Here is a 12,094-nt window from a genome sequence, read left to right as displayed (position 1 = left end):
ACAATTGATGTAGTTATTGTACCTGACAAACTATTGTTAACCCTAACTCTCTGAGAACTGTTTGTGAGGAAATTAAAAATCCAAGTTGCCATTCTGGTGTTTTTTCCATATCACTCTATGGGCTTGATTAACCAACATACTTGGCTTGATTGTGTTAAATGCTGAAGAGAAGTCTCCACATAATAACCTTGTATTATTACCGCTTATTTCTTGATGTCTGTATAACAAATCAAGCAAGGTCAGGGTTGCGTCCTGAACACCTCTACCGCAAACTGCATTAGATCCAGTAAGTTATTCGTTTTTTCTATTAAATTATATTTCATAAATTTCTCAAATGTCTTCATAACAAGTGAAGTCTGGGGCACTGGTCTATAGTCTTTCAAACTCTTAGGGTGATTATGTTTAGCTATAGGATTTATAATGGACTGTTTCCAAAGTTTCTGAACGTAATGCGTGTTGATCGACCGATTAAAAATAAAGGTAAAAATTGGATCCAATTGCTCTGTACACTGATTGAGCATCTTACCACCAATTCCATGTGGACTTAGTTTTGCACTGTTTAAACATTTTGTCTGTTTGCATGCTCTTCAGGTCATGTACACTGATCCTTTGCATCGCAAGTGCAATGCTTTATGAGTTATGTAAGCTGCCGCTCAATTTGATCGTGCATGAATAAGCTTGTCAATGTAGTTGTTTATGATATGGAAATGTTCAAATGTATCTCCTTAAAAGTCATGTACTACAGTAAAAGTGTTTAGATGTCGTGAGATTGCGTTGTTTGAGGAACAGAGTAAAGAGTGTTTATGAACTGATAATCTGATGATTTACTTTGATGTGTGCAAAAGTGAAGAAAAGCCATTGTTTTTGTAGTGCCTCTGGTGTTAATTTCACCAAGAAACTGGTGCAAAAGGTACAATGAGCCATCTAAAAATAATTTAGCAAAATGTTGGTATAGTAACAAGATTCTAAGACCAGGTTTCTTAATTTTTTTCCTCTGGTAAAAATCCCTAAAAATATGATTCAGAGAGTCATTTTGTTGCCATTCTGGAGGCCTTTTCAGATTTAACTCTGCAACCTTTTAATCTTCTATTTGTCATGCTATATTCAGCACCTGAAGTGCACATCCTTACATTTACACCCACCAACACTCACACGAAGCACACGCACCATGCAAACTGTCTCCATCGTCTCTCTCGGTGCGACAACTGGCGGTTCATGATATCATAAGTCCTATTAAAGCATGACAAAGTCACTTTCCTAGACACACTTAATGCATCATCGATACGAGATGCAGGAACGAGTCATGTTTGCATGCATTCAGTCATTCACAATTGACCAGCTGTCACGAAACAACCGCTAATGTAATGGCAGTTCCAGGAGCTCGGCCACCTGCCTTCTTTCACATTATCATGTCTTATTGACAGAGTCATCCGTCACATGCATCCAAAACATGTCTAGGCATGCGGCCGATGCCCCTCTGGCTTGCTGAATGATATTAGCAATACTCTAAAAGCACATGGAAGTAATAGAGGTTGATTTGCATTAGAGGAATTCAGTAAAAAATGGGAAAATACAGTCTATAATAATGATAATGACAATATGTCAAAATCACCCTTTGTGTTCTGAGAAATAAAGTCATGTCGGTTTGGAACAACATGAGGACGAGTAAATATTGACAGATTTTATTACATTTTTTTGGGTGAACTATTCCTTAAAATGACCTGGACTAGGCGCCTGTAGTTCTGTGATGTGCGGAGTGTCTCAACTAACATCCCCGCTGATAGTGATGTGGGTGTTTATTGCGACTGCTGATTAAGAGTGTGATGAAGATAGCTTAATTAGAATGACACAGGCTGGCATAATGGTAATTGACAGCCCTGTTTTAATTGTCTGTGTGATTTTGGGCTTGGTGAGGATTCTAATTTAATCATTTCCTTTGACAATCTCACTCTTGTTGAGTCCAAACAAACGGAGGCTTGTCTGCAGACAGTGTGAGGAAGTGAGTGTGACTCAGAGAGAGTGAGTCAAACTTTCTTCACATCTCTGTACACACTAATAAACATTTTTTTATTTATTTATTTATTTATTTTACCCAGAACCTGTTGCCTTGAAGGCTCAAAACATAGTTTAATCGGAGTAGACTGAATATTCAAATATATTTTTTCCTGATATTTAAATACTTTCTCATATACCAGCTTAAAATGCAGAGGCAACTATAAGTCAGCCCTACATATGTTGATTCCCCCAAAAGGATTTCCATGTGCCACTATGTCTTAAAGTGTGCTGCAAATATCGTCATCAAGACTCGTGGACTTTCTGCATATAGCCCAGTTTTTACATCCAAACCAGTATTACATAGCAACATTAGGTCAACCAACAGCGTGACTTTGGGGTGGAATTATCTGTATATATCAGTGGCATACGGGGAAATGTTTGTGAAAGCTATTATTATTTTTGCAATTCATTTTGGCGATGATGGTGGCACAGACATTGCTTCAGCTTTAAGGTTCTTGGGCCGGTGTAATTTTTTGGCAACCCACATTTTTCTTAGTGTTTGTTTAATGGATATTTGTGAGAAAAATATATTTTTTAACGATTTAACATTTTGTCTTTTGAACGATCAACATATTGATTGGACTATGCTGCTGTGTCTCATAGTCTCATTTTTGTGTTAGATTAAATGTATGTTTGCTCTCACTCTTTACATAAAGTCTAAATAAACACACACACACACCTGTTTACTAACTATATAAATGGCACACACTATACAATATCATCGATTTATTTTAATAATTTTAATTCAAATGCTCTATTTGTATAGAGTTTTTACTGTTTTAGGCTTGTCTCAGACCAAGACTTTCAATATTAATCTAAGGAAAACAATTATAAAAATGCTAATAATTAAATTTAAATCAATGATAATTCAAATAGGTAAATACACATAAACCATTTCACATTTTTCATTTATTTATTTATTTTATAAATAGGACTGTCCCACAGTTGTGGCATAATTTCCACCTTGTTTTTTACAAAAGTGTACTTGTTAACCAAGTCGACATAAGTGTTTGTAAGGAGCATGCTTGAGATGAAGTATTAAACATGTAATGTTTGAAGAAAACTGAAAAATCAAGATCTGTGACCAGATGATTTTTATTGGCCATCATTTCCAATCAAGCTGTAATTTGGTCTAATTAGGCAAAGTGTTTGAAAATGTTATTTAATTGTGTGTTTTAGGATACATACATTTAGTTTAGATGAAATCAGTCTTGGCAAGTGAAAGGAGGCATTCTTTCAAAAACATTAAACATTGAATTTCCATCACTGTCATTTCCATTCAACACAATACAGAATGTGGCTTCAGAAAAAAAAATGTAAAAAATGACCAATCTTCTGTGATGCATGTGTACACACTCTTGGACATTGTTTGTAGACAAATTGAATAGTGAGATAAAGAACAATTATTAGAGGACATCCCCAAATGGATTTTATTGTCAAATTTAGTTAATGGAAATTTGTCCCTAAAGTGTAAGACTTGTTTAGAAATATACACACACGCACCCATATATATATATATATATATATATATATTGAATTGCCCTTTTCCTTCACCCTACATGTATAAACTGGATAGGACTGTGAAGCAGGATTCTGGGTAATGCTCAGTGAAACGGCCCATATACACAGCTCTGGCTCTGCCCTGTATTCAGTAGCTTTGGCAGAGCAATTCCTCTTAGCTTTTAGATGTCACATCGCAGAGAGTCTAAATAGGATTGAATACACCACCGCAATCTCTGCTCACAATACAGAAGAACTGGAGCGGCAGTTCACGCAGACACCTCTGCCACCCAAAAATCAGTGCTTCGCAGAGACAACCTTCACAAATCCCATTTCCCACCGACACAATTGATTAGAATTATTTTGGATGTGATTGTCTCTGGGTGCTCAGCCATAAAACCGCAGGCCATACAGAAATCTGCTCTGTGTCAGAAACACACACACACATACTGTTGCTCTGTTTCAAAACCTATTGAGCTGCCTACAGAGGCTACATTTTAAAGGGATAGTTCACCAAAAATGTGAAATTTAGTTTGAAACCGATTAACTTTCTTTTTTTCGAGGAACAGGGAGATATACAACAAAATTTCAACCTGTCACTATTCACTTTTATTGCATCTTGTTTAATATAAATGTAATGGTATAAGGATGGGCAAGGAGGAGAACCGGCTGAACAGTGAACATAAAGTTTAATGGCAAACATAAAATTAAACCAACATAAAACATAAGGACACACACACAATGCGCGTCTCTCTCTCTTGATCTGGCGCCTCCGGCTCCCTTTTATCTCAATCTCCCTCTGATCAGCTGATTCAACACTGGCCATCATGACCCGCCCACACCCTCCTCCTCATCACAATATATATATATATGTATATACACACACACACACACACACACAGTATATGTGTGTGTAATCAGAATTGCAATTACTGCTGCCACATTTAACTAATCGTGAAAAGTGTCAATTACAGCATTCCATTTATGTTTGGTCCCTTTTGTGAAAATGTTGCTGTGCAGCGGTGGAGTATTAACCTTGGTTGACTGTAGGGCTGGGATAAATGATTATTTTTTAAACGATTAATCTAGCGATTATTTTTTCGATGCATCGATTAATCTAACGATTCATTTTTTCAGTCCGATTCGATTTCGATTCGATTAATCGACTTGTGACAACACCGGTAATACCGGTTTCATCGGGGGTGGGGGTGTATAAAATGTAAAAAAAAAACATTTGCCGGGAGTTTGATTGACTGGCGATCTGATCAATCAATCATAATACGCCATTTTTGTCCGACAAAGTAGTCAGGAGAGAGAAGATTAACGTCGGTGGATTTGAATTTGAATAATGGATTGTAGGCTACTGTACTGACATCTTTCCGCGGTTAAAACAACAGTCCTTCTGATGTAGGCTACATTCATGTTTAGCCTATTTGATGCTATAAATTAACCAAGGAAAAGATGATCGGTTCACGAGCAGCTTTAACTGAGGCAATATGTCACGACACATTAAAGAGCCACAAAATAGTAGGCCTATTTATGGTTTAATTTTCTTTGAATGACCAAATTTGAAAGTTGAGACTTTATTAAATGTTACCTGCTTGGTCCTGTCTGTCAGCGCGTTGTCAGTGTCCTCTATGTATTTTTCACGACATTCATAGCTATAAGCGCATTATTAATAGCTATAAGCGAAAACTTTAGGTGTCGACAATGTATTATAGCCTACTCCAACATCGAGTGCAAAGTGGGGAGTTGAAAAAAAACTTATGGTGCTCTGTCATCTGCAGCTGCAACCGGGTGGCGCTAGAATGTAAGGCCATCTCCATTTTGCAAAGATGACATATCACGGAATTTTTTTCCTTTTAAATTAAAGAATTCCCATACTTTAGAGGAACGAGTGCATGCCGCCTTGCACTTCTGATAGTCTGAGGAGCCACTCGTGTTGGCGCCGGCGCCGCCATCTTTGTTTTGGGTCTGACAATTCGACGCGCATATTTTGCGCCGACGTATTTTTTGCATTGACGTCATCCCAGCCCTAGTGCTGGTGCATTGCTGTGGTGCTAGAATGGAAAGTCATCTCCATTTTGCAAAGACGACATATCACATAATTTTTTCCTTTTAAATTAAAGAATTCCCACACTTTAGATGAACGAGTGCGTGCCGCCTTGCACTTCTGGTAGTCTGAGGAGCCACTCGTTTTGCTTCTACTCTCCGGCGCCGCCATCTTTGTTTTGGTCTGACGAATCGACGCGCATATTTTGCGTCGACGTATTTTTTGCGTCAACGTCATCGATTACGTCAACGCGTCGTCCCAGCCCTAGTTGACTGCTTAGGCAATGTCTTGATTTACTGATGCAGAAAACAGCAGTATAGTCAGAAATGTCTTGTTTTGGATGTATTGCTAAATAAAAAATATGGCATGCCATAGAGGGCAGCTGCCTAAGTAGGCATCAAGGGAGTACACTTAGTTTTGAAATAGAGCCCCTCTCTCTCTCTCTTTTAAAATCGAGGCTGTAAATTTAGCAGCTGGAAGAGTGCTGATGTAGCAAGCTGCCAGCAAACACTCCCATCGTTCCATCTGCAAAACAACCCACTAAAGCACAGATATGATTACCTTTTTAAGGAGGTGGCAACTGGGATGCTGCACATCTACTGAAGTGTTTTTTTTGTAAATTCCCTTGCACATTCTTTTAATGCAAGCCAAGTCAGGTTTAGGTAATTTTGTTTACTAATTATTTTACTGGTGAAATTTGGTTATCATGAGATTGCAAAGACAATGTTAAACATGGGAAATCAGGTATTTCAATATTAGCTTGGCAGTAATTTATCATGCATTATCACTTTTTAGCTCAGTGTTTCGAGATATGTTGCGGATGGAATGCTAGCTTTCTACATACTGCGCCATATACACTTATTAATACTATGCTGCTAGTATTAGTTTTATAATATGGTATTTGAAACGGTTTGCATTCTGCAATGTTAACTATTTCAAACTGCATTATGCTGCATTGTCACATGAACTAGTTACACTGCGTGTGTGTACAAATGCCAACCAACATCTCAGAAATAAAAATGTTGCATTATTAATCCACATTTGTGTTAAAAAAAATTTTGAGGTATTAAATGCTTCTGTCTGATATTACTTCAGGTTCATTCATCACACTATGGAAGGTAAAGTTAAGTGGGTTGCATTGTAGCATGCTATATTCCAAGCAGTGTGTGTTCTTGTTATATACTGCAACTTTTGTCAAATGTTATAGGCCATTTGGTTAATCCATGTATACAGAAAATTGGCATACTATGCACACTATGTATATTTATGTACATTTTTTGTGTTTCAAGTAAACTCAGTTACCAAAACATTTCAGTTACTGTATCTGCTTTTAATATAGGCCTAATCATATTTATTATCTGCCAGTTAAAATTTTTTTATAAATACTATGGTTGAAGTGAAAATAATTTTTTTATAAAATATAATTAAATGATTCAATTTAAATATTCAGTCCAAATAAAAACTAAAATGTTTTGATGTTTTTTACTTTCCATTTTCACTGCAATCTTGTGGCAAGACTGGCATTATTAAAATGAAAATAGTGAAAAAGTAATAGCTTTTATAGTAATTATGATTATTCTTTTCCGAGGCATTTTCTTAATGGTAACAGTAGTGACAGAATTCAAATTAAAATGCAAAGTTCAGTTTTTATTTAATTTTATATTATTTTATCTTTATTTTTCAATTTTCATGTTATAAGTCAATATGTAAATTATATTATTAAAATTTTAAAACACTTTGCAGAAACTTTGTGGAAATTAAATTGTTAATGGTGTTTTAATTTTTACCATTGTATTTAAAAATATAAAAAAAAATGCAGCAAAGTGATTTGCAATATACTCACAATTGAATTTAAAATGCATGCATATCTTCACCAATAATGTGTAGGAACGTGTATGTAAATAATCAGTTTAAGAATCTTGGTCGTGTTCGACCACCACAATAATGTTTACATATTTACTTATTCAAAATTGGCATATTGTAAACACCATATCATCAGACCAATGCTGATACTGTAAATTGCTCAGCTGTTACACATATTGTCACCAGTATTTTTAAGAACCTGTTAGTAATATTTATGTCTCTTTATCTCTCTCTCTACAGCTGCATCAGGTGCTGAAGATGTGGCCCTGTATGTGGGGATCGTGGCAGTAGCCCTGTGTCTGACTCTGCTGTTGATCGTGCTGGTGCTGGTGTACCGCAGGAAGAAGGAAGGTCTCGATGCTGATGTGGCGGACTCATCCATCCTCACCACTGGCTTCCAGCCCATGGGCATCAAGCCCACCAAGCCAGGTGTGTGGGCACCACGCAGGGCATCCCGCAGCAGTAGGCTATTGTTTCTCTACACTCTTCACCCCTCGTCACGGTCTTTCGCACTCATCCTTTCATCCCAGAGCCCATGTTCCTGTGTCACCTGTGGTGGTAGCTGCCCACAGTCTTGTAAACATGTTTGTATATGTGAAGTGATTTCCTTAAATGGAGCTAGTCATAGTTTGTGTGTCATCTTCACAGTTAAGGGTGTTGCAGAGTGTGATTTAGTTTTTCTTCATTCATGTTTAAAGTTATAAGTGAGAGAAGTTGTTCACCCGTCCGCCTGTTAAAGTGGAAAGCTATTGAGTAATAGCAACATTAAGTTCTTGATCCTCCCACGAAATGCCTACTGCCATCTACTTTATTTTTAATATATTTGAAGTGTTTCATGTGACAAAAATGAGAAAAGCTGTGAATTTGAATGACTTTAAGGATTTTCACCCAAATGAAAACAATAGATCGCCCAAAATAAAAAAGTATGTTATTATTTACTCACCTTCATGTCATTTCAAACCTGTATGACTTTGTTTATTCCGTGGAACACAAGAAGGAGTATCCTGACTGATCTTTTCCATATATAGTACTGTATGTGAATGGGGACTGGGGCTGTCAAGGTCCAAAATGACAAAAAAGAACCATAAAAGTTAAAATTGGTCCATAAGACTGGTCCAAGTCTTCTTAAACCATACAATAGCTTTGGGAGAGGAACGGAATTAAATTTACATAATTATTCACTGAAAATCTTGACAGTCACCCTAGTTCTCCTTTGGTGTGTTTATGAGAGATGTAGCATTGACCAATTTGTAAGCAAAATGTTATTTTGGGTAGAATATTTTCAATAAATCAGTTGACAAAACCAGTCTGAATGGTTCATTCACAAATCAGACTGATTCGGTTCTCAAGTTCAACTCACTGTTGATGATCCAGTCACAGCCATTAACACTGGAGGGGATGATGATCAAAGATCATTCTGTTTCTCACACAAAACTTTTGTATGACTTCAGAACAAAAAAAGAATTGTCCATGACTCGTATGAAGCACTTTGATGATACTGTGGTGCTTTTGTGTCCCTTTTGATGCTTGAAAGCCTATTCTTTGTAATTGCATGGAAAAGAGCAACCAGTAAAATTATTAAACATTTATCCTTTGGTGATCTATGGAAAAAAGAAAGTCATACAGGTATGGAACGACATGAAGTTAGATTATGACAGAATTAAAAATTTTCCTCCATTCATCCATTATGCAGGTCTTCAGTTGCACAATTGTACGGGGTCTTCTTTGCCGTATTGTGTGCTTCATAATGTGGCACACATCCTCAATTGGAGTCAGGTCAGGACTGCAGGCAGGACAATATAGCACCAGCATTCTCTGCTTATGTAGCCATGCACTTCTAATCTGGGCAGTATGTGGTTTGCCATTGTCTTGCTGAAAAAACAGTTCTGAATGTGCATGATCTCTGATCCCTCAAATGCCACTGTCTTAAAAACCATCATTCATCTGTGATGGATATCATGAAATGGTCTCAGGAATACTTCTGTAACTTTGTGAGTCAACACCATTCACTGCTGCATCCACAGAAGCAAGTTAAGAATTTACTATGCAAAGGAGAAGCCATACATCAACACTGTCCAGAAGTGCTGCTGACTTCTCTGGGCTCAGTTTCATCTGAGATGGAAAGTAAAACAGTGGAATTGGAAGTGGTTTTGTGGTCTGATGAATCCATATTTCAAATAGTTTTTTTTTATGGAAAAAAATGAATTGTTATCTCCAGGCCAAAGAGCAAAAGGACCATCCAATTTGTTATCAGAGTCAGGTCCAAAAGCCAATGTCTGTCATGATATGGGGTGTGTCTTCATGGACTAAAAATAGTTCAAGGAATGAAAACCAAAAACAAATAAAATGTTGTGTAGAACATAACTGTAAATGGGAACAATGTGATTTTCAATTCTTACAGAGTGAAAACATTATTTTTAAATGCTGGTAACTGGTTATAACTGGTTAATTTCATTCCAATATTTTTTCATGAAACTTGATATCACAGTACATTTTTGGAACTGCACTTCATGTTGCCCATAAAAATTAAATGTGTGCTTTGATCCTGAAGGAAACAGCTGCATCAAATGTTTCTTAGCCTAATTACTCATTGTGGATGTCGCATTCTCTAAATGTGTCATGTTTATTCTGTTGGTTCCTGTTTTACATGTCTCTTATTTTGAAAAGTTCATGTCATGTTTTGTTCCCGTTTCCTTGTCATGTGAGCTTCCTGTTTCCCTCCATGTTCATGTGTCTTGTTTTCATTGGTTCATTGTTTGATTACTGTTATCAGTTCTAGTTTGTCATTGGTTTTAGTTTATTGTCTTGATATCTTGTTAGAGTTCTGTTTGTTCATTGGCTTGTGTTTCCCCATATCCATGTATTTAAGCCCTCATGTTTGCCATTGTCTCTTGCCTAGATGTATGTATATGTAGCCATGTTTATGTCAAGCCATGTTTAAGTCTAGTCATGTTTATGTTTAGTTTAGTTCATGTGCTGAGTTAGGGTTTTCACAATTGTAAATAAACTGCACTTGGGTTCTTCAATTCATGTCATCGTCATCGTGTCATCATCATTACCATTGCCAACTACAACGTTACAGAATAATAGACCGCACATTATGGACCTAGCAGTTCGGCTCCTTCGTCTTCATCAGGGGAATCAACCCCTGTAGAATTACGTGGAAGATTTGTGTGCTCTGGCAGACCAAGTGGACTTTGAGGGCAACCTCATTAAAGAAATGTTTTGCTTTGGACTGAGTGAGCCAATCTCCACTTTGATGCCTGGCGGTCACAGTCTCCTCAACCTGGATCAATATATCGACCTCGCCCTACAGATCACTGGTTCCACGTTCACTGTGGGGGAGGCGGACGCCAAGCCAAATTTGCACCTCATGGCCGCCGCCACCGCACCAGAGTTCCACTTCATGGCCGCCGCGGCAGAATTCCATGTCATGGCTGCCGCCGCTCCAGAGTTCCACATCATGGCCGCCGCCGCCGCGCCACAGTTCCACGTCATGGCCGCCGCCGCCGCGCCACAGTTCCACGTCATGGCCGCCGCCGCCGCACCACAGATCCACGTCATGCCCGCCGCCGAGCCACAGTTCCACATCATGGCCGCCGCCGAGCCAGAGTTTCACGTCATGGCTGCCAAGGCCAACGAGCCTACGTTGCCAGCCTCGTCTGTCCCAGAGCCTGCACCGCCAACTTCGTCCTCACGGAGGAGGAGAAGGGATTTCGTCTCTGAGTCTCAGTCCTTGCCTGCGACCACAGAGGTCGCTCCCGAGACTCAGTCCATGCCCACGACCACAGAGGTCGCTCCCGAGACTCTCCCCAGGCCCAAGACCACAGAGGTCGCTCCCGAGACTCTACCCATGCCCAAGACCACAGAGGTTGCTCCCAAGACTCTACCCATGTTCACGACCTCAGGGACCATCTCCGAGTCTCTGCCCATATATACGACCACGGAGGTCGTTTCCCAGTTATCCACAGCTGCACCTTCCATGACCTTGCCCCACGTCATGGCAGCCAAGCCAAAGTCAGCTCCAGGCCACATCACAGCCAAACCTCAGTCAGCTCCAGGCCACGTCACAGCTGAACCTCAGTCTGTTCCATGCCATGTCACAGTCAGGCCCCAGTCTTCTCCATGCCATGTCACAGCCGAACCACAGTCTGCTCCACAGTCTAGGCCCGCCTCTACTCCTCGGTCTAGGCCCGCCTCTGCTCCACGGTCTAGGCCCGCCTCTGCTCCAAGGTCCAGGCCCGCCTCTGCTCCACGGTCCAGGCCCACCTCTGCTCCACGGTCCAGGCCCGTCTCCGCTCCACAGCCCAGGCTTTCCTCCGCTCCACGGTCCAGGCCCCCTATTCCACCTTGATCCTCTGCCCCTCCAGCATCTCATGGCACCAGCCCCCCAGCTCCCTACAGAACTCTGGACTTTAGTCATGTTTTTTGTGTGTTTTTTCATGTGTTGGGGCGTCAGGAGCCGCTCCTTAAAGGGGAGGATATGTCATGTTTATTCTGTTGGTTCCTGTTTTTCATTGCTTTTATATTGAAAAGTTCATGTCATGTTACAGTTACATGTGTACAGTAAATCCATGGTACATTTTTGTAAGCGTTGTTATCTGTGAATTGAAATGCCTTCTA

At 39.4% G+C, this 12,094-nt stretch overlaps 1 protein-coding gene across 1 annotated transcript in view; it reads left to right on the top strand.

The window, feature by feature from the left end:
- LOC127663293 (netrin receptor UNC5A-like) overlaps nt 1-12,094 on the top strand; it is a 347,540-nt gene that overhangs the window by 276,306 nt on the left and 59,140 nt on the right. Inside the window, exon 7 of the mRNA XM_052154807.1 lies at nt 7,712-7,933. Coding sequence (XP_052010767.1) covers nt 7,712-7,933 — 222 coding nt within the window. The remainder of the gene's footprint in view (nt 1-7,711; nt 7,934-12,094) is intronic.

The sequence above is a fragment of the Xyrauchen texanus genome, chromosome 23, assembly GCF_025860055.1.
Source record: "Xyrauchen texanus isolate HMW12.3.18 chromosome 23, RBS_HiC_50CHRs, whole genome shotgun sequence".
NCBI classification, from domain to species: Eukaryota; Metazoa; Chordata; class Actinopteri; order Cypriniformes; family Catostomidae; genus Xyrauchen; species Xyrauchen texanus.
Note: the sequence above shows the minus strand (reverse complement) of the source record. Positions and strands in the feature narration are given on the sequence as shown.